Raw genomic sequence first — 22,740 nt, forward strand, 5'->3', positions numbered from 1 at the left:
TAGAGTTTGAAGCAACAGAATATCTTTTTTTAACTGAAAGTGCTGCTCCTCTCTGCTCGCTGAACAGGGGAGATAGAGATGCGTGTGCGCGCGCTGCCTGTGGGGGGGGAGAGAGAGAGAGAGAGAGAGAGAGAGAGAGAGCGCGAGCGCTTGTGCTCGTTCGGCAGTACTGGAGAGTCTCAGAGAATAAATAAGGTCTGTCAAAAAAAAGTCGCTAGATTTGTCGCTAGTCGCTTTTTTGGAAAAAAGTCGCTATGGGGGTTTGAAAAGTCGCTAAATCTAGCGACAAATCCGCTAAGTTGGCAACACTGGGCTGAGCTGCTGGGGGAGTTAGATAACAGTGAGGGAGTCAGCCGTGACGAAATTCGCGAACTTCGTCGGGCTACGGATTTATCTCTCAGGGCGACTAAAGAAACAGCACGTGCTATTGGTAGATCTATGGCTGCTTTGGTTTCTACAGAAAGACACCTTTGGCTTAATCTTTCAGATATTAAAGATAAAGATAGATCTTTTCTTTTAGACGCTCCCATTTCTCATGAAGGTCTGTTTGGTGATGCTGTGAATGAAGTGGTTGAAAGATTTCAAGAAAATAAAAAGCAATCTGAAGCTTTTAAAAGTTTTCTCCCTCGCCGTTCTAATCCTGATGCTGCTGGGCGTGCAAGGCAGCCCCAGCCATCATGCTCCTCATATCGTGTTTTTCAAAAAGAGAGTGTTGCGTCTCGCGCTCCTCCTCAAAAATCACGGGGACCGAGCCAGCACTCACAGCCAAAGCAATCTAAGCAGAAGCCGGATCTGAGGACCGTTCTTCTCGCTAAGAAAGCTTCGGCTCAGAAGAAAAGGTCCTGACGCCAAATGGGTCAGACCTGTGAGGGCAGCCCCAATCGAGACAGTGCGGTGTACACCTCAGTATACGGTGCCCGTCCGGTCTCGGTGCTCTCACGGGGCCGTCCTGCCAACCCCGCCACCCTTGGTGCCTCGGGGCGCAGCGGTCTCCAGCGGGTCTCTGGCGCTGTTTCTCCCAGACGCTGCGTCAGGCTCGCTCCCTCTGAGGGGGGTCCAAGAGCAGTTAGCTCGGGTGGTTCCTGCGCTTCGGCTTCAGGTCCCCGAACTAGCTGTTCTAATTACACCAGAGGCCAGCCTCGAGAGGCTGGTTCCCTTAGTAGAATGTCTGACAGAATGGAAAAGTCTGCCGAATATATCTCAATGGGTCCTGCAGATAGTAGAGAAGGGCTACAGAATCCAGTTCGGTTCTCGTCCCCCACGCTACAACGGGGTGTTGCTCACAGTAGTGCATCCCGAGCAGGCTCTGGTCATGGAGCAAGAAGTGAAATCTCTTTTAGCGAAAAATGCTATAGAGCAGGTGTATCCTCCCGACAGGGCATCGGGTTTTTACAGCCGTTATTTCATTGTTCCAAAAAAGGATGGAGGGCTGCGTCCCATTTTAGATCTTCGTCTGTTGAATCGTACAGTTCAGAAATTAAAATTCAAGATGCTGACACTCAAACAGATCGTGACTCAAATCAGATCCGAGGACTGGTTCGTCACAATAGACCTAAAAGATGCGTACTTCCATATCTCCATCCTCCCTCAGCACAGGAAGTTCCTAAGGTTTTCTTTCGGGGGCAAAGAATACCAGTATCGGGTACTTCCCTTCGGTCTAGCTCTCTCACCCCGCACATTCACGAAATGCGTAGATGCAGCTCTGGCCCCGCTCAGGCTGCAGGGCATACGTATTCTGAATTACCTGGACGACTGGTTGATTTTAGCAGAATCAGAACAGTTGGCGGTTCGGCATCGAGATGTCGTCCTCGCTCATATGCAAAAGTTGGGTTTGAGGCTCAATACCAAGAAGAGTGTGCTATCTCCATTACAGAGGACCACTTTTCTTGGGGTGGTATGGGATTCGGTCACGATGCGAGCCTCTCTTTCGCCCGCTCGTGTAGCCAACATCCTCGCAGCCACTTCGGAGCTAAAGCTAGGCCAGTCACGCACTGTAAAACAGTTCGAGAGATTGTTGGGTCTCATGGCAGCAGCGTCCAATGTGATCCCCTTTGGCCTGCTGGGCATGAGACCTTTACAGTGGTGGCTCAGGACCAGAGGGTTCTCCCCGAGGGGAAACCCACTTCGTACGGTCAAGATCACGCGGCGGTGTCTCCGCGCCTTGGTCATATGGAGAGAACACTGGTTCCTGTCCCAGGGTCCGGTATTGGGAGCTCTTTGTCATCGGGTTACCATCTCGACAGATGCTTCCCTTACGGGCTGGGGAGCGGTAATGGAAGGCCGCTCAGCTCAGGGTCTGTGGGAGAGCCATCATCACTCTTGGCACATCAACTGCCTGGAGATGATGGCTGTCTTCAAAGCTTTGAGGCACTTCCTGCCAGACCTGAGGGACCATCATGTGCTGGTCCGCACAGACAATACATCGGTGGTCTCTTACATCAACCGTCAGGGGGGTCTGCGCTCGCGCCCACTCTGCAAATTAGCGCACCAGATCCTCCTGTGGTCTCTGGGGAAATTACGCTCTCTGAGGGCAATGTATATACCAGGGACTCAGAATATTGGAGCAGACACCCTGTCGAGGCAGGTGCTGAGGCCAGGGGAATGGAGGCTTCACCCGGAGGTGGTGGAGCTCATATGGGAATGTTATGGCCAAGCAGAAGTGGATCTGTTTGCTTCTCAGTACACGACGCACTGTCCACTATGGTTCTCCCTTACTCATCCAGCCCCCCTGGGGTTGGACGCTATGGTACAGACGTGGCCGAGGCTACGTCTGTACGCCTTTCCCCCTGTTGCTCTGCTCCCAGGAGTTCTGGAGAGAGTCCGCCAGGACGGAGTAAGTCTACTTCTCGTAGCTCCACACTGGCCGAGTCGAATCTGGTTTGCGGACCTGATTCATCTCCTCGACGGTTCTCCCTTGGAGATCCCGATCAGGAAAGACCTTCTATCTCAGGCCGGGGGCACTATATTTCACCCCCGGCCAGAGATTTGAAAGCTTTGGGTGTGGCCTCTGAGGGGGCGCAACTCATAGAGAGTGGTCTCTCAACTGAGGTTGTGGAGACCATTCTTAGCTCCAGAGCTCCAGCTACGAGGAAACTTTATAGACTCAAATGGAATGTTTTTTCTTCTTGGTGTTACCAACATCAGTGTGACCCCGTCCACTGCTCTGTTGGCTCAGTTCTTGAGTTTTTACAAGACCGCTTCGCTTCTGGTCTATGTCCATCCACCTTAAAAGTTTACGTGGCGGCCATCTCGGCTTTCCACGCCCCAGTGGGTGGTGCATCTCTGGGTCGAGACCCTCTTATCTCTCGTTTCCTTCGTGGCACCTTGAGGCTGAGACCTGCAACTCGTTCTAGAGTGCCGGCCTGGGACCTGGCTATAGTTTTAGAAGGCCTTTCTAGGGCTCCGTTTGAACCCCTAGATTCGGTTTCTGAGAAGTTTCTTTCGTTTTAAGACTACTTTTCTCCTTGCTATTTCGTCCCTTAAAAGAGTCGGAGACCTTCAGGCTCTCTCGGTTTCTCCCACCTGCCTTGAATTTGCACCTGGGATGGTCAAAGCATTTCTCTACCCGAAGCAGGGATACGTCCCTAAGGTACCGACCGTTGTTCCGAGACCTATTGTTCTGCAGGCTTTCTGTCCTCCCCCGTTTGCATCGTCGGACCAGGAAAAGTCTAACCTCTTGTGCCCGGTGCGAGCATTGGACACTTACGTTCATCGGACTTCTTCTTTTCGGAAATCCGATCAGCTGTTTGTTTGTTTCGGGTCACCTAAGATAGGTCTTCCTGCCACTAAACAGACACTTAGTAAGTGGATAGTTGGGGCTATCCTTCTTGCCTATGAGTCTTCTGACCTACCGTGCCCTTTGGGGGTCAGAGCTCATTCTACTAGGAGTATGGTGGCCTCTAGAGCCTTATTATCTGGGGCCTCTCTTCAGGATGTTTGTGATGCGGCAGGCTGGTCCTCGCCACTCACATTCGTCAGGTTTTATAGCCTAGACCTGGACGCTACTCCCGGGTCTCAGGTTTTTAATTCTAGAGGCGTTGGGTTTTCTGTCTGACACTCAGGCACTTGTAATATGGCGGTTTGGGTATTCTCGTTCCCAAAGCGTTATCGACGCATCGTCTCTCCCTCGATGGGGAACGTCTCGGTTACGTCTGTAACCTCGGTTCCCCGAGAAGGGAACGAGACGATGCGTCTCCCTGCCATACTTCCTTCATTCCTGTGATCGACTTGCTTCGGCACTGTCGAAGCTAACACCGGTTGCTCCGGTTGGGGTTTTTATCAATTCCTGGTCGTGACGTCACTCCTGACGCTCACTCTCGCCATTGGACTAGTTGACATGGATGCTTCAGACGCACTCACGCAGAATGCGTTCCCAAAGCGTTATCGACGCATCGTCTCGTTCCCTTCTCGGGGAACCGAGGTTACAGACGTAACCGAGACGTTTACACCAACAAAAATAAATTTAAGGGTAAGACCAGGTATAGCTCTTCAACATAACAGTTGCAGGTTACCACTTTTACAGTGTATGAAATATGTTTTAGCATCTGTATAGCCTAGTTAAAGAAAAAAAAATAGGCAATGCTATTAACTAGAATGCAAAATAAAATATATATATATATATATATATATATATATATATATATATATATATATATATATATATATATATATATATATATATTTTTTTTTTTTTTTTTTTTTTGACAACTGATATAAATTAAGCAAAATGACAGTTTTCATTACAAATCAGGGTGTCTTCTGAGTTTTGAGCAGTCTTTAATTGTTTGAACATTTATCTGTTGTGGTTGAAAACAGACACCCTAACTCAGAATATTCTCATTGTTTTGTATGAGATAAAAACATTTCTCATTATTTTATCATATATATTTAAAAACACCTTCTTTACTAGTTAATAATAGCTTTTAAAGTAACTCTCTCAAAAGTGTTCTGTCAGCCTGTTTTGTGTCATTTCCATTATAGAATGGAAAGCAGAATGAGCGGTCAGCAGCCTGTGATCACATTTGACCACATCTGCAACCCATTTGGCATTACGCTGATTCATCTGCTGCTCTCTGATCATATGAGCCACATGTGCAGCACACAATAGATCCTAGCTGAAATATTACTCATATCACAGCTTTCATAAAGCCCTTTATGCACAATATATACATATATGCATGTGAACTGCAGGATATTTTTTAAGGCACATGGATTTTGTGGAATTCATAAGTAGATATACGTTTGATTTGATTGTTCATGAAGTTAAATTTATAAGATCAGAATACTGGCATTGCCATAGGAGTTAAAAACCTGAAGTGCACTGCCTTGAATGCTATCATATGATTCACACACTGGGTAAATGATATGGGAGGAAAATTTGATTTCCCCGTGAGTAACCAGACCTGGATCAGGTGTCTGTGTCAGATTGGGTTTATAAAGGCTGTACAGTACTGCCATATGTGCACACAACCGCATTCACTTTTTTTTTAATTACTACATTGATATTATCACACAAATGGGCAACATCTATAGATAAAAATGGTAAATGATAATTAAGCTAGACTCAATAAATAATAAGAGACTACTGTATATACTACTGTTTAAAATCTTGCAGATGATAAGTCTGTTGTGCTCACCAAGGCTGCATTTATTTGATCAAAAACACAGTAATATTGTGAAATATTATTACAATTTCAAATAGCTGTTTTATATGTAAATATATGATAACTGTCATTTATTTCTGAGATCAAAGCTGAATTTTCAGCATCATTACTTATCTTCAGTGTCACATGATTTTCAGAAACCATTCCTATATGATAATGATAGATATTTTTTTTGACGAATAGAAAGTAGAAATGCATTTGAAGCATTTGTTTGAAATAGAAATCTTTTGCACATTATAAATGTAAATATTGTGATGATGCATTATATGCTTAAATCAATTTAAAACAATAAACAAAAAATTATAATTGACATTTTATCTCACAATTTTTTCTTCTTTTTCTATCAATAAGTAAATATATATTTCCCAATTGTTTCTTCTCAGACTTGTGAGTTTATATCTTGCAATTGCAATTTTGACTTTTCTTTAAATCTGTATTTATTTATATGATTTTCTACCCAAATCTGTAGTTCATGCACATCACAAAAACAGAATTTCAGAGGTGGTCTGTTTTAGGACCATGACTCAGGACAGACACTGATGTCCCGTCTCTGTTTAAGAGCCTGGTCAGGTTAAATATCTTGACCTCTTGGGTTCACAGCACTGAATTCCCTCTCCCAGGACAGTCAGGGTGACAGGTATTATTGTTCCTCTTTCTTCCCAGTCTCCTCCTTTTGTCTGTTTTATGTAGCCGGGGGATGGGAAGGGGTTAATAACTGAAGTGATGTGGTTAGTGCAGTGTCGGATGTCGTCCCCTTCTTCTGCCAGTCCCTACTGAATTAGAGGTACACATTCATCATCATAAAGTCACGAGCGCTCTTCTTTATATTCCTCTCTTCCTCCTTCCACTGTTTTCACTTCAGTCTGTGGGTGTGTGCTCATTATGCTCGAGGTCAAGACTCACATTCTTACACTCACTGTATTCAGAGACAGGAAACTGAGCGAGACAACAACAGATTTACACCTGCAGGAGCAACCCTAGTCAGAGCCGAAACACCTGACACTGGCAGCACAAACCCCACACTTACCCTGTGGACGCTGGTTTCTGCTGTGAAAGAAAAGAATGCATATAAATACAAATCTCACGTTTCTGATAGAGAACCATGTTTTCATTTTTCAGAGCGCAAACTTATTTAATTATTTTTGTTTTGTACCTGCTGCAATGACATCCTGAATTTTAGGGTCATTGTATGTAAATGTAATGACATCACAAGGTCCTCCACTTCTCTCCCATGTGTTAGTGACCTGTTCTATTAAGCAATCGAGTGATTCTTGTGTGAGATGAAGGATAAGGAACAGTGCAGGTGTTGGGTCGAGTCTTTTGTGTGGTGAAAGAATGGGGGGATTGTGTGTGTTGCACACCTGAGTCTCCTCACTGCACCTGCTATACACACCTGTCCTCACTCTCCCTCTCGTCCCCCATGGGAACCAATCAGAGGGATTATTTGAGATCTGACACTTACAGACATAATGGCGACAGAACCTTCTATTCTCAAGCAGCAACGGAGCAGAAGAGACTCCTAAAAGTGGAGACGAAGCATCACGCAACTCCCTTGAAGCTCAGCCAGACGCGGCCGAGGCCTCCGCTCTATTGGTTTTCTACTGTTTGTTTGGCAATTTGGGGACTGGAAGTGACTTGAAAGTAATCAGAGATGTCTTACAGTAATAAGTCGTCTTTGTAGCTATGGCGGGGGCTTTGAATGGTGATGGGGGCTTTGTGTGCAGGATGGTTGCCTCCTTTTGTAGCCCACTTCGGTCTTCCCTGGAGAGGGAGGGAGAAACAAAAACGAGGGACAGGAGGCAGCTATCACTTAACATGTGAATGTTCGGGAGCAGCCTGGGAGCCTTTAGAAAGCTTTTTATCCAGCGTTTTCATTTGAAGCAGAGTTTGTGAGCCAAAAGAGGAGCTGGGGGAGGGGCTAACGCTGGGAGGGAAAGAGGGAGGTGAAGGGACTGCTCCTCTGTCTAAATGCCTGGCACAAGAGTTCACACAACAGGCTGCCGACTTACAGACCTGCCTTAACTCTATCAAAACCACCGGATGGGGAACACCTGCTCTCCTGGAGCTCGGAAAGCACAGCATACAGGAGTCTTCCAGCAGCAGAACATCCCGTCGGTTGCCTCATGAAGGAATGCCTCTATGGGACTGTGCACAACAAAGACAAGAGAGAGAGAATACCGCTGACGGGAGGGGGGCAGCCGGAGGGAGAGGGGGACATTGTTTGCTTGTGGCTGTGGGCGACCGAAAAGCATGGGTCATCTTGCATAAAGTGTGTGTGTGTGTGTGTGAGTGTGTGTGTGTGAGTGCGTCTGTGTTTAAACCGGGATTTGTGTGTAAGTGAAGTCCTGTTTGAGCAAGTGAATGTGAAGGTTTTCACATGTTTATACGTCTGGAAAGGAAGGCCTCTCAAAGGATGCTGAGAGGAGACAGGTTTTTTGTTCTCCTGTTTGAATGATGACGGAGGAATGCCGTTTGTCCTCCTCTATGCACGGGGGTAAGAAAGTATGCACCCCAACCGACACAACCGCCTCCTCTTTCTGGACTCATTCAAACTTTCTCACTGAAACCAGCAGATGCTGTGATGCCATCAGAACCACTTCAGTTTCATCGATTATATACGGGTGAAAACAGCTTGCAAGGAATTTGGCTTAAATAAGTCCGTTTCACTATACTGTGAGTATGTATTTATTTTGAATTAGTACATTCATGTGCTATATATTCACTGCTACTGAACTTAAATATATAACTGTATATTCTTCCTTCCAGTTTCCTTATTTGTATAAACTTTTAGAACTGAATCAACACATAACATTAGTTCAATAAAATATAGTATATTAATTATGCAGTTTATACATGTTATGCATTCACGTAACACCAGACACTCTTATGTTAATTAGAGAAACCATTGTCATGACCACTGCACTTCACAGAGAGTGTCGATTTATGAATATTAAGAAATTAGTACATAAGTAGCCTACATCCCAAGAGCGCTAGCACTTTCGCTGCTGTATATACAGTTAATCCACCAGCAGAACGTGGCACGACACCAGTATACACCATCTGTCTGCCATACTGAGGTCAGATTAGGAAAGGGTATTGTCATGGTGGTCTCTGACAGTACCCACACTCATTGCTATGAGTCGAGCATCTCTTCCACGAATGTTTGGTTGACGCATCATTCAATAGAATATGACAAGAATAATTCCACTTGAGTCTATTGTTGTAAGAGATGAGACTATATTAATCATCCTTTACGGGTTGTTGATGCACAAAGCTGTTCATCACAGGGGTTAATCTAGCTCCCTGGGGGCCGGTCTGAGACATGCCTCATAAATCAATATCAAGAGGCTACACAGGGTGGTCTTAAATCAGAGAATACATTAGAGTCGGGTTAAGAGGGCGGCTGCTTCTTGATAAACAAGCAAAGGGGAATCAATCTGTATCATTTATCTCAAGCTTTAGACAAGTAGATTAATTTGTGCGGGCACTGAGCTGGTCACCATCGCACGGTGTGTTTTGTTTTGGAGATCGTTGGATCTTAGTGTGCTGTCACAACAAGGTTTCTTGAGTAGCTGAGCCAGCAAGACCTCAGTGGTCATTGATCTATTGGTCTATTGAAATGTTCAGCATTGAGATGTAAAATGTTGTGTCACCTCTAACTCCGTGGAAACAGCCATTGCCGGTTTAATAATGCTTGTAAATCTTTATATTCAAATGGCTGTAGCTTCATTGACTGTTTGTAAACTCCTTCCCATCCTCCTTGTGTAATCCATCAAGGGATGTAGGCTGGGCGTGAGATGGATGGATGAGTTAAAATAATTAAAGAGCATTTGTTTAGATTGATTACATAGATTTTATGTACTTACTTTATGAAAACCACATATAGAAAAATGTTTCTTAAAAGCCATATTTTTACTATGTAGTGTTGCAAATACATGAACAATCAGTATAAATAAAGCAATTTCATAGAGAGCTTAGTAATTTTTTAGGTTAATCAATTTATAAGCTTGCGTCTAAAGCATCAAACTCATCATTATAATATTTCCTGTCATGTTTTAGCAATCTCAGTTTACACATTATACAATCTAGTCCACCCTGCTAGAATGTGGGCTGATACTAAGTCTTCTGCTCCAGTGATCTAGAAACACTGAGTCTGTCTGGGAGTCTCACCTTTAGCATGCAGTGAACTACAATGACCTGGACTGACCCAGATCACCTGTGCAATTAACATGCACACTTAGCTGAATTCAACAGAACTCTGTTTCCTGCGCAAACAAAACCATCAGCCCAAAGGGTAACATGTCATTACATTGTTTAAAATACAAGGGTTTGCAACTTTGTTAGGTTTTAAAACAAAAGAAGTTTTGTACCATTTTGATTATTATTACTAGAAACATTAAATCAGAAATTAGATCTGTTCAATTGTTTCTCTTAGATAGGAATGAGGTTAAACAGAGAGCAATTTTTTAGTCTCCTGGGGCCCGTTTCAATAAGGAGGTTCATCCAACTCTGACTTAACTTACCCTGAGATGGGAGACAGAGTTTTCGGTTTCAGAACAGCTTAATTGTGTTAGTTCAGTCGACTCTGAGCAGGCTGACTCTGAGTTAAGCACGTGCATCACGACAATGAGGAGCTCTGAAATTATGATTCACCATGGCAACAACACTAACTGAGTCTATAATTAACTTTCATTCTTAATCACTGTTATAATATCAGAGGTAAAACTGTAAATTGGTTAACTAAATTCCTGGTATAAAAAAACAAACAAACAAAAAGAAAAAAAACAATGCAGCCTCCTCGTCTATGGGATCCTGCATAAGAGGAGATGCCATTTTTGTCAATTTGACCATATTTTTGAAAATATTTACATGTATATATTTATATTATTATATTATATATAAATATATTTAATATATAAACATAGCATATTTTCTTAAATATATACATGCATTTGTTTCTATTTGTATATACTTAATAAATATACATAGTATACACTCATGTATTACATAAAACATTTTTTTTTTTTTTTTTTGGATGCAATTAATCGCAATTAATCATTTAACAGCACTAAGGCTATCTTTTTTCACTTAACAGGTGCATATTCACTTACCACCTGCAATTTCCAGGCACATTCTATGAGCACTGAAATAGCACTGTTAGACGTTTATTATTAGTAGTAGTAGTAGTAGTATTTTTAATTGTGCTATTGTAATCCACAGCCCGTGTGTAAGTGTGCCCGTGTGTTAAATAAGTAGCTGCAAAAGTCAGCCAATTTGTCTCTACATTTCTTTGAGTGTAAACTGTTTTAATTTGGAGTGAGAGATATTTGGGAGTGGCTTCACTGAATCAGATATATGTCAATGTGCTTACAACTGATTGGTCCAATTTGGGTTCGTGGTCTCTATCCCAGAATAGAACCAACTCTGAAGCAGGGTAGATGGGTAACGTAAGTTACCATGGTGAAGAAACCCAGTCAGAACCAACCCATCTTCTTGAGCTTGAAAACTCAGAGTTTGCTGAAACTAAATGTGAACTTACCTGGGTAAAACTGAAACTGGCTTCATGCTACAGGCTACAAGACAGTCATTTAGTCAGCTAGGATCACTAGTAAAGGCCTGCATGAATTTCAGCCACACACATTCACCTTAAAGAAATATCTATGAAAAAGCATTCCTGAACATTAAAATTGGTGTTTGTCTACGTGTTCATCGCTGTCCTGCTCCTCAGGCATGTGGTCTGTGTTTCCCAGTAAACCATGAACATGTGTACTAAAAAAACACTGTTCATTCTTCTGTGGAAAAGAAATAAGGCAGCATTTCCATACCTGTCATATTTGATCAGGAGCTGAATGGTTTCCCAGGGCCATCCTGCGGATAGTCTTGGCAGAGGACAGTGGCTGTGGGTATCCTGGAGGAGACTGCCCTCATAAACAGGCTTCTCACTTGCATTTGTATGGATAGTGCTAGCTATTCTGAGTTAATATTGTAGTTTTCCAGGAGTAATCTGGCCCCTCTTGGTCAGGACCGAGCCTCAGTCAAGTGTTACCATCTCTGCCGTATAAATAACCATAGTGGTGTTTGTTGGCATGAAAGTGGTAAAAGACTCTCTTTTGTAGGACAGCAAGGAATCTAATTGAGATTTAAGATTAATGGTCTTTGTCTGAGCTGATGAATCTCTTTTGATGACAGGAGTGGAAACTGGAAACTAGTAGACTACTATTTCCTTGAAAGGGTAAGATCTTTAAACAGTATCTTCTCACTTTGACTTTCCTTGTGTTGTAGGTAGTTTAGATGACACCTGTATGTATGGCACAGGGATCCAATTATCCCGTGGACTGAAGAATCATGGGTAACCTAATTAGCAGACCTAGCTGTTTGGGACAAAAGTCCAAACAAGTCAAGTCAGAGGTGAGAGTCTTGAAAGGGTGCTACCAGCAACGGAGAGAATGGTCGCTCCCAGAGCCTCCTAGAGAAGAAACAAGGAAAGAGGACGTGGAAGAGGTTCTTCGGCAAACTCCAACACCGGAAAAGCAGAGGAGTTCCCCAGCCCCTACTGTCACCACGACCAGCACTCTGGACAACGCCTGGCGAAGCACTCCATCCCCGGTAAAAACACCACTAAATGATTCTTTGCCCAGAAGGAGTAATATTCCGGAGTATAGAAGGTCCCCCCTGAGTCAGTATGGGTCCGTGGACAGGAGAGGCAGCCTGCAGAGAAGGGATTCTGGAAGTCCCTGGTCCTGGAAGCCTCTGAACACTCGAGAGGTCACTGAAGTCACAGAGGTGACAGAGACGATTGTTACAGAGATTGTAGAGGTGACAGAGTATCCTTCTTCAGGGAAAGGAGGTGACCCTATTGTTACTAGAACTGTTAGAGTCCTTACTGGAGCTGCTGGGGAACTTGCAGAGGTTATTCAATTTCATTTTCATTTATTTTACAGGTTTTTTATTCCTATTTTTTATATACCATCATGTACCATTTTTATTTAACTGATTTTTAAGTCATTGTATCAACAAAGTTTCACAAATTTGTTCAGTTTCCAATTGAATAAAATTGTTCTGATTCTCAGGTGCAGAGTGATGGTCAATCGAGTTCAGACCAGGAATCAAGTCTAGATCAATGGAAGGTACTGTATACTGATCTTTCCTTAAAACCTGCACTTCCTTTATGAAAACGTGACAGCATATTGTCTGGTCTTCTCTTAAGGATGGCAGAAGTGTTGTGACTCTGAAAGATGAGTTCAGGGATCCGTTGAAATTCCAGCAAAATCTGGAAATGCTGCTGACGTGGGTCTGCGAGATTGAGGAGCTGGCAGCCAATCAAAAACCACCATCCTCAGAGTTTAAAGTGGTGAAAGCACAGCTGCAAGAACAGAAGGTATGTTACAAACCTTTAAAATGGTTAAGTTGTTGCTATATAAACAAACAAACAATAAACTAAAAGATTCATATTTACATAACCTGTTGATTAAAAAAGGCTACCCGAATTTAAAACCTTTTCATGTAATTTCTAATCCCATTCTTAAACTTTTCTTGAACTGAGAAACATACTGTGTAAGTTCATGCATATAATAAGCTTTCAATGCCTTTGTGTATGATATGGGAATGGGTGGGGAAAAAGTAATTCACCTTTTGAGATCTAGGTTAGCTTAGTGAGTAAGGTAAAGCATACCTGAATGTCCACAATGATCCTCTGACACATGATACAAATATTTGGCTTAAGTAACACAAAGATAGAACAAGGTGCATTATAAAGCTTGTAAATTCTCAGAAGGAGCAATATCTCTGTTTGCTTCTTAATACAAAGCATCTTTGAAGATGCAAAAGGGGGTGTTCTACAAAACTGTACTAGGAAGGCAATTCCCAACGTGTACTCCAACATGCTGTCGCTTCCTTGAAATATGACCCATCAGAGCATCTACTAAATTTGTGCTCCTATTGGCAACAGCACACTTTCTTATTAATGCATCATTTGCATCATAATTTATGTTTCGTGTATGATGCGATTATGGGTCTTATCCAAGGAAACGCACGTGCTCATAAAATGTATAAGCACTATAAATATATAAATAATTAAAATGTATAAATCACTTTCCAACTCATCTGTCAAATGCATTAATTGGGCCTAAATGCACTTTGTGAAATGGAAAGTACATTTGCATGGATTTCACGTGGGCCAGATGTGGGCCGGTTCTGGGCCGAAACTGCTTGTCTGGGAATAAACAGCTTTTTAGAGGAAACAGCTCCTCATTTAAGGAATCCACAGCCTATTGGCTAATCATCAACATGCTTTACACTAAGCAATACTTTTGGATTGAACTATTTTTGGAGTTAACACCAAAAAAATGCCATTTTATAAGAGAAGACCCTGACTTTTTGTGACAGGTGTGATTCAGCTTACAGCGATTTTCATTCATTCCTATAACGAGAAACATCCCAGGATTGAGAACCACTTTCCTTGGTGGAAGCATAATACATTTCTTCAGCATAATAAAAATAATAATTTTCTTGTCCTGCAGCTCTTACAGCGCCTCGTAGAGGACAGGAGAGCCAGTATGGAGACCATGATGCAGGAGGGTCCACACCTGGCAGAACAGCTTCAGGAAAATGATAGTGAAAAGCCCAAAGTGCAGCTTGCACAGCTCAAGCTCAAGTGGGAGGCTCTACTTCAGGGCGCCAACAGCAGGTCAGTCTGTTTGACACATTGATCCATATTTTGGTCCCAGGAAGACCCACGTTGTGTTTTAACAATTAATTTGTTTTAACAGACACAGGACTCTGGAGGACATTCTGCCAAGAGCTCAGCTATTCCAGGAGATGACAGACAGACTTCAGCAATGGCTGATATCTGTGGATCAGGAATTAGCTGAGCTCCGCTCTGCAGAAAGAGGGATGCTCCATCTGCAGGAAGCCACAGGACAGGCCAAGGTCAGCAAAACATTAGAAAATATTTTGTTTAACCATTAATAAATTTGTATACTACAAGATTTCAGTGTGGAATGAAAGTGCCTCTCTCGGTCACCTTATAGGCAGTCATGGAAGAGATAAAAGCTAAGAGTGTCGACCTGGGGAAACTCCAACAATGTGCTCGTGAGCTCATGGAAAAGATTTCAGGTGGTGTTTTTTCCCATTTTGTGTCATTGTGTACACGGAACCTTGCACAGTGCCCACAAGGACATGTTTCAAACATGTTTCTATCTTTCACATGCTAATCTAAAGAGGAGGAAACCCAGCTGGTGCAGGAGCAGGTAGACAGTCTGCGTATCCGGTACTCAGTGATGAGTCTGGGTAGTGCTGATGTCCTGCAGAGGCTGGAACAGGCTTTGGAGGCATCTAGTCGATGTACCTCCAGTCAGGAAGACCTCCACATGTGGCTTGGTCGAATCGAGAGAGAGCTGCTTGCTCCTGCTGCCAATAGCCAATCTGGGGACGCAGTCTTGTGTTCTTCTGAGAGGCAGAAGGTAAGAGACAGGTGGATACCTCAGGTTTCTAGAAGTGTACTGTAAGTCACTTTGGATAATTACTGCTGCTAAATGCCTGCTTATATATCAGCCTGTTTGCATTTAATCAGCTTGAACAGGCTGTTGAGAAAGAGTTGGCTTGGTTTAAAGACACATCACTGGCACTGGAGGAGCTCAGAGCCATTAATCTGGAACCAGACATCATCGCAGCCAAGTTCAATGAGCAGAAAGTTAGTTTTTGCACGTTCACAATGATGTTCTCTGTGCAATAACCTAGAATTTCTGTAAAATTCTTTAAAATAACCCATAGAATGTCTGTTTTTACCTTAGATACTTGCTGTAGAGATTCTGCAGCACAAGTTTAACATTGAGAAAATGGTGAAGATATTGGAACTCCTGCAGATGTACACTGGGGATGGGGAGACACTGAGACTCCTGGTAAGCTAATATTCATCCTTAATACCTTTTATAATATTTTGACATAAGAACCAACATAATACTACTGTCTTTTCCCCTCTGAAGTCTTCCATAGACACCTTACAGGAGCAGTATCGAGTCACTACTGCCACCAATTCCCAAGTCTTGCTTCAACTGGAACATGCTCAGTCGCTCTTGTCTCAGTTCTCAGAGGGCTATGCTGAGGTTTTACCATGGTTGCAGGAAACCAAAGCCCTTATTGGCCAGTTTACCCTGAACACCATCAGCTATGAGGCTTTCAGAGAACAACAGGACCTCTTACAGGTACTAAACAACTTACTTCTTCAGAGCAAGATATTAACAACAAATGCTCATGTTTGGGCTCGCATTTGCTATAGTACAAGTTCAAGTTCAAACACATTGTCTTTTTCGCATTGGCATTTCACATTGGAAACACATTGGTAATCATTAGTTGTTTCAGACAAAGCAATACAAAGATCAATGTTTGATCATGTTTCTGCATAACTTTCAAACAGAGAATCAGGGAATCCACAGCAGAGCATAAGCCACTGATAGCACGGCTGATCATGCTGGCCCGGCGTCTATCAGACCTGAATACAGCTCAGGGACAAGAGTTCTGCCAGAAAGCTAGGGACACTGAAGAGCAGCACCTGTCCATCAGAGACAGGGTTCGAGAAGCTGCTGGAGTACTGGAGGAGTCTCTGCCCCGCTATACACAGGTGACACACATGTAGATTCCTGGTTTATATGATAATATTTTATTTATCCTATAGAAAACAATTGGAGAAGTAGTTTGAATGCTGTAAAAGCCAATGTGAGAAGTCACACGGGAAAGAATGGGATTTTGGCTGAAGTTGCTTGTGGATGGCATCTGCAGTGATACTATGTTCCTCTTGTGGGCCACATGGCCTTCAACGTGTTCTTTGGATAAAAATTATGAGGCAAATACACCAAATAGTCACTTTGTTATATGATTTTGACATAGGCTGGTTGGCAGTATGCCACCCTTACAAAAGAACAAGAGACCAGTTAATACGGTGAAGAGTTAGGGAGTATTGGGAGGAGAACACCTGCAATAAGATCATTGGTTGAAACTGTATGAAAGGGTGAGCTGTGAGTGAGTCAGATGTTCTGCAGATCTCAGATTTATTGTCTTCTTGCAATAAAGTCTCATTTTGACTTCTTGAACTTCTTGAACTTCTGCCGCCTCAGCAATATTTTACAAGACAGAGAAGACTTTTCTCCATAAAACATACTGGTGAATCCAGCTAAATTGGCTTCTTATGGTAGTTGGTTTAACATGGTTTGTAGTTATAAATCAAACGTTCTTAAAATGTCAAACCTCCATAGAGGGAACCTACTGTACTTTTGATGAATGCCCCAAAATGTCATTTTAGATGCTGGGACTAGTGTACTGACCACTTTAAGAAGGATTAAAAAATAACCTGTTATTAAAAGCTTTTTCATAACTTACAGTATATCAGTTTATACCGTTCCGGGGACTGAAACCCATGAACTCGGCGTGCTAACGTCACGCTCAGTTGAGCTACAGGAATGCAACCCATGATGCAATACACTGATATAACCTGTTTTCAAAGTAGCCATATGTTTTAATTTGTTAAAGTGGCAATAAAAAGACAACACTGTCACATTTTAGCTGCATAAATGCTAGCTCACTCCTGAAACTCTCTATGTCCTTGCCAGCTGAATGAGAGGATGACTCTGATTGGAGAAAGACTGGAGCGGCTGTGTAGTCACCTGCAGGCCTCAATGGCTCTTCAAGGCCTCACCCCACGAATTCAAGAGCAGCTACAGGACAACAAGCACACATTGTCTGAGCTCTCCAAAATGGATCTGGACCTCAGTAGTGTGAGGACACAGGCTCAGGAGCTCCTGTCCAACACAGGGGCTCTCGCGGGTAGTTCTATTGGCACGGGTACATCAAACATGAATTATCTTCTGGCACATACAGCTTTATATGCTAAAACATCTCATAAAGATTATTATTTCATAAGCATGGTCTGTCTATGATGATCTTGGTCATTTCAGCTATCCAAGAGCGGGTTTGCAGTCTAACGGGCCGCTGGGAGGAGGCTCAAAGACAAGCTCAGGAGAGGGAGAAGTTGCTTCTCAATCTCCTGGATCTAGCGGTCAGGTTCTGGAATGATGTGAGTGACATGACATCTGGCCTGAATGATGCCCAGCAAGCTGTTCTGGACCTCAACTCCAGTCGATCAGATTCAGAAACCATTCGACAGAGCCTAGAGACCATGCAGGTAGGCTACAAAAATGATACTGCGCTCAATGTTACTCTGCTCTTTCCTATTCCAGGCTGGCCCTTGCTGGTTTAGTGCTGGTCTAGCTGGACCAATGTAATATTATTAGTTTTACTTTTAAAAGTACATCACATGTTTTTAACAGAACATATGCTCATTACCTGGTTTTGTACTTTCAGCAGGGTTTTTAAGAATATTTCCTCATTGCATCCTGAAATTTTTGAACCATGCAAACTCTCTTATCCTTCCTTCTCAGACACTCAGGGAGGACATTGATTCTCTACAAGGTGACCTGGACACACTGGGAATTCTGGGAATGGAACTCATGTCAGCATGTGGTGACACAGACAAGCCAGAGGTCACCAAAAGTTTGGATGAGGTTTGTATTTGAAACTGAAATGAGACTAATCCTCACAGAGACTGTTGTATATCATGTGGTCATTTGTTCACATCTCACTGTCCAGCTGTCTTTTTCTGCAGCTTTATGGAACATGGAACAATCTCAGTAAGATCTGGACAGAGTGCAACAGTAAGTTAGAAGAATGTTTACGATTGGCTCTCCATTATCAGGACAGTATGCAGGTGAGTAAGCCGCAAAGAACAAGTTTCAATTCCTTTCATTTCAAAGTCTTTTTTTTTTTTCAGATTGGACATGTCCTGGCCAGGATTTCTAAAATATCCTGGTTTTGGCTTTATTTTCCTTTATTTGATGTTCTCTCTATTGTCCTCATAAACTTTATGTATGCATATTTGCATTGCTTTGACCGCTCTCTGTTGATCCCACCTTCTCGTACGCTACGATTGGTCGATTGTGTACAATGCCTACATGCTATTGGTCAAGCTACTTTTCAGTCATTACCTTCAGCGAGTATGAAAACAACATAGAAAAAAATGCTTATGGTCACCCTACCTAATGAAATTAGTACTTACTGTACAACACTTCAAAACACAATCCCAAAGAATAGTGAGTTCATTACTTTTTCAATCTTGTCTCATCCAGTGGTGGTAGGTCTCTTTCTACAGTTGTATTATTTCAATATTCAGATTCATTGTAGTATTTCAATATTCATGCCTCCATGTGGTTGTAGTGATGAGACTTTAAAAGACTGGCCAATTTTTGGCCAATTGGCAGGACTTTTGGATGCCCATCTAGAGAGACCAAAGCTACCCATTGAGAATTTGGATTAAAGTCTGCATATTCCAGTGAATTCTCTTCTTGGTTGGACTGACTTCATGAAACAATGGAGGAAATCGACAATGTGCCTTTATAAATATTCACACACTGTAGAGTGGGTCAAGAGAACACTACAAAAGCACGTTTACAAATGTGACCTTCTATTGAAGGGTCTGTTTGAGTGGCTGAAGTCTGCAGAGCTGAAATCCACCGAAGGTTTCTCAGTGGGATCTGACCTAGGATCAGTTAAAGAGCAGCTGTGTGACCTGAAGGTTAGTCCACACAAACTTACTTTGAGAAACTGAAAACTGTGTCATAAACAAATTAGTGGTGATTCCATCACCTCTTCTTTCAGGAATATAAGCGAGAGCTCTATCAGAAGAAGATTGAGATTGAGAGTCTAAACCATCGCTTTGTGTGTCGCCTCTCCCCGGGCACTGAGCGGCCTGGGTCCGTCTCTCCACTGTGTGACTTCCGTCAGCGATGGGACGATCTGGAGTCAGAGACTGTCAGTAGACAGGTAAAATCACAGCTAAATCTCAAAGAAAAATACTGTTTTCCATAATGGTACTTCAACGAGAGCATTGTGTTTTGGAGCAGCACCAGTTGGAGTGTGCACTGCTGGGCTTGGGTCAGTTCCAGAACACGCTCGATGAGCTGCACGCCTGGCTCTCCCACACAGCTGACCTTCTGCAGGCCTCTCAGCCAATCAGCATTGACCTGCAAACCTGTGAGATAGAGCTTGCCAAGCACAAGGTACAAACACAAACTCTGTGTTATCATTGGTATGTTTTTATATACACGTTCTTGCCAATGTTGTGTCCGCACTTTTGCAGTGATTTTTGCTCATATCGAGTGAAACACTATGTACTGCTTAATGAATGCTGCACAGATCTACTGTATCCCAACCAAGGGGTGTTAGAATGTAAGAACCTAACGTTCTGGCAATGTTCTCTCAACGTTATGAACAACAGTTCTACAACAGTTCAATAGTTATAGAAAATGTTTTAGTTGGATGTTTTGGCATTTTATTTTAAAATGTTCCTACTTGTTTAAAAATAGAATGTTTGCATGTTTCCTTAACATTCTTATAGCCAAGAATAAAATAAAAAACAAGTAACCCTGGTTTGTAAGCCTGTAACTCACATTTCCTTTAAATGAATCACTCAATTCCGGTTGTTAGATTAGAATGGTGAAATCATGTTCACTCCAGACACTGCTTACTGTATCCTACACAGTCTTTACACAGTCAAGTACTGTATAATGTACTGTATAATGTATACTGGCTACTAGTTGTTTTTGTGTTCCTTTAGGTTCTGCGGAACGATGTGATGTCCCATGTGCACACGGTAGACTCTCTGAACCTGGCCGGCAGAAACCTGATGGAGTCTGGGGCAGGAGAAAGTTCACATGTCCTGCAGACTCGTCTGGAACAGCTGAACGAACGCTGGGAATTTGTGCGCTGTGAGACAGAGCGCAGACAGCTAGAGCTGGAAAATAACCTCAGTCAGGTGACCACAAACACCAGCTAATAAACCAGATTACAGAAGAAAAAAAAACACAATCCTTAACCCTTTGTGCTGTTCTGAAATTACTTTACCTAATGCTCAGTCTAAAATGACTGGCCTTTGCTTGTAAATCTCTTTTTATTCTATATTATTACCAGTTCTCAGATTCAATTTTTTTCTCTTCTTGTTTTCTTTCAGGTTTTGTATTTATTTTTGTAACTGACTGATCATTGTCCTCATTGATATGAACCTGTGCACTTCCAGTTTCGAGTGAAAAAAGCATTGTAGATTATTTTGGCAATGTTCAATTCAAAACTGAGGTGCACAAGCTCAGACCAACGAGGCCTTCAACCAGTTAGTTCCAAAACGAAGTACAGAACCTGTGCTCATTGAAATAAAGCAATTTGATAAAAGTATTCAAATCAATATGTGGCAATAATGCAGCATAATGACACATTAATAAGAAGGAGGATTTTTCCTCACATTGTTACACTTTTGAGTAGATTATTTTAAGTTAGTCTGTTGAATTGTTTTCCAGTTGCATTGAATGATTAATTAATCATTTAATTAATTAAATTTGTCATGAGATTAAAAATCAAATAGTTTTGCAATAGAATGCAATAGAAGCGTATTCCTTAAGTGTGAGTGTGTATCCTAAACTCAGCCCTTATAACTGTATTGCAGGTTCAGGATGTGAGCATGGAGGTCCAGGATCTCCTGCAGTGGCTGGAACACACAGACCTGAGGCTGTCGTCCAGTAAGACGGTGTGGGGAATGCCAGACTCTGCCAGCGAGAGACTGAGCGCTCATTTGGTAATAAGCACTTAAATGCTGCACGCTGAACTTGGAGTGTTAACCTTGCAAACTGTGTTTATAAAACACTGAAGTCTGATTTCTGTATCTTGTGTCGCAGGAGTTGTGTAATGAGATGGATTCTAAAATGCACACTTACACAAATGTGCGCAAAGCGATCCACAGGATGCTGGAGGGCAGTGAAGTGGCCCGGGGCTCCAGCACGGAGCATAGCTTATGCATGCTGGAGCAGAAGTGGAGCGCTGTCTACGCAAAAATGCAAGAAAGAAAGGTGATGACAGCATTTTCTGCATAGTTATAGCCATCTACAGATCACATAAAGCTTTGAGAATTTAATTTTAAAAAGATTTGATACATATTACATATATATAGTTTGGTTTAGGCACCAATTCTCACTATTAACTAGTTGCTTATTAGCATGCATATTACTAGCATATTGAGTGTTTATTAGTACTTATAAAGCACATATAAATGCCTTATTCAACATGAACAAATTTTAGATCCCTTAATCGTAAAAACCCCATACCTAAACTTAACAACTACCTTAGTGACTATTAATAAGCAACTAATTAGGAGGCAAAAGTCGTAATAGAATGTAATAGAATTGGACCCCAAACTAAAGTGTGACCAATTTAAAAATTAGGATAGCACTTAAAAGTAAGGCCTCATTAGTGAACATTAATTGACACATTAAATAACATAAACTACAATGAGCAATAAATTTGTTACAGAATTGATACATCTTTGTTTACATTAGTTCCTTTAGTTTTAGTTAAAATACAGCTGTTTATTGTTAGTCCATGCCAGCGCGAATAAATAATATTAAAAGGTATCACTTTTGATTTGAATAAAATATGAATAAATGTTGACATTAACATTTATTGAGATTAATAAATGCTTTAGAAATGTTTTTCATTGTTAGTTGATGATAACTAATGAAGTTATCTACTATTAACAAATGGAACCTTGTTGTAAAATGTAACCGAAGTATCTAGAATGGCTAATCTCAAAGAAACAAAATACTTTTCCATCAGTGTTTTAAAAATAATTGTATGTTATGTTATGATATGGAATTGCTTGGAAATGGTGTGCAACATTTATTGAAGTATTAAATGTGCGTTGTATGTTAAGTATGTTTTATTTTAGTTTTATTACAGTTAGATTTATTTTTTGTATTTAAAGTAACAGTTTATTCAAAGTACAGTTTTAGTTTAGTCAACTATAATATCCCTGATTTTTTAGGCAAAGTTAACAGAGGGACTTGGTCTGGCCAAGGAGTTTAACAGTAATGTCCAGGACCTGCTGACCAAAATGGCCAAGTGTGAGGAGACCATAAACACTCTGTCTGTGCCCAGCTTCATCCTGGACACCGTCTGCGCTCAGCTTCAGGAGCACAGGGTACGTGCA

At 42.0% G+C, this 22,740-nt stretch overlaps 1 protein-coding gene and 1 pseudogene across 3 annotated transcripts in view; both read left to right on the top strand.

Annotated features, from left to right (window-relative positions):
• Nucleotides 1–318: 318 nt before the first annotated feature.
• Nucleotides 319–4,388, top strand: LOC113116558 (uncharacterized; annotated as a pseudogene).
• A 3,179-nt stretch (nucleotides 4,389–7,567) lies between these two features.
• Nucleotides 7,568–22,740, top strand: part of LOC113116557 (microtubule-actin cross-linking factor 1, isoforms 1/2/3/5-like) — a 28,309-nt gene continuing 13,136 nt past the window's right edge. Inside the window, exons 1-24 of one of the 3 annotated variants that reach the window (XM_026284784.1) lie at nucleotides 7,568–8,157; nucleotides 8,234–8,336; nucleotides 11,946–12,572; nucleotides 12,734–12,790; nucleotides 12,871–13,041; nucleotides 14,183–14,349; nucleotides 14,432–14,591; nucleotides 14,693–14,777; nucleotides 14,883–15,124; nucleotides 15,235–15,354; nucleotides 15,455–15,562; nucleotides 15,647–15,865; nucleotides 16,078–16,281; nucleotides 17,267–17,498; nucleotides 17,612–17,838; nucleotides 18,095–18,217; nucleotides 18,319–18,420; nucleotides 19,183–19,284; nucleotides 19,368–19,532; nucleotides 19,613–19,768; nucleotides 20,326–20,523; nucleotides 21,205–21,333; nucleotides 21,434–21,604; nucleotides 22,576–22,731. In XM_026284784.1, coding sequence (XP_026140569.1) covers nucleotides 12,009–12,572; nucleotides 12,734–12,790; nucleotides 12,871–13,041; nucleotides 14,183–14,349; nucleotides 14,432–14,591; nucleotides 14,693–14,777; nucleotides 14,883–15,124; nucleotides 15,235–15,354; nucleotides 15,455–15,562; nucleotides 15,647–15,865; nucleotides 16,078–16,281; nucleotides 17,267–17,498; nucleotides 17,612–17,838; nucleotides 18,095–18,217; nucleotides 18,319–18,420; nucleotides 19,183–19,284; nucleotides 19,368–19,532; nucleotides 19,613–19,768; nucleotides 20,326–20,523; nucleotides 21,205–21,333; nucleotides 21,434–21,604; nucleotides 22,576–22,731 — 3,858 coding nt within the window. In that variant the 5' untranslated portion in view covers nucleotides 7,568–8,157; nucleotides 8,234–8,336; nucleotides 11,946–12,008. Of the gene's footprint in view, nucleotides 8,337–11,433; nucleotides 11,896–11,945; nucleotides 12,573–12,733; nucleotides 12,791–12,870; nucleotides 13,042–14,182; nucleotides 14,350–14,431; nucleotides 14,592–14,692; nucleotides 14,778–14,882; nucleotides 15,125–15,234; nucleotides 15,355–15,454; nucleotides 15,563–15,646; nucleotides 15,866–16,077; nucleotides 16,282–17,266; nucleotides 17,499–17,611; nucleotides 17,839–18,094; nucleotides 18,218–18,318; nucleotides 18,421–19,182; nucleotides 19,285–19,367; nucleotides 19,533–19,612; nucleotides 19,769–20,325; nucleotides 20,524–21,204; nucleotides 21,334–21,433; nucleotides 21,605–22,575; nucleotides 22,732–22,740 lie in introns of those variants that run through there. The other 2 variants (XM_026284786.1, XM_026284785.1) reach the window with 2 other exon arrangements.

Source organism: Carassius auratus, chromosome 16, assembly GCF_003368295.1.
Source record: "Carassius auratus strain Wakin chromosome 16, ASM336829v1, whole genome shotgun sequence".
NCBI lineage: Eukaryota > Metazoa > Chordata > Actinopteri > Cypriniformes > Cyprinidae > Carassius > Carassius auratus.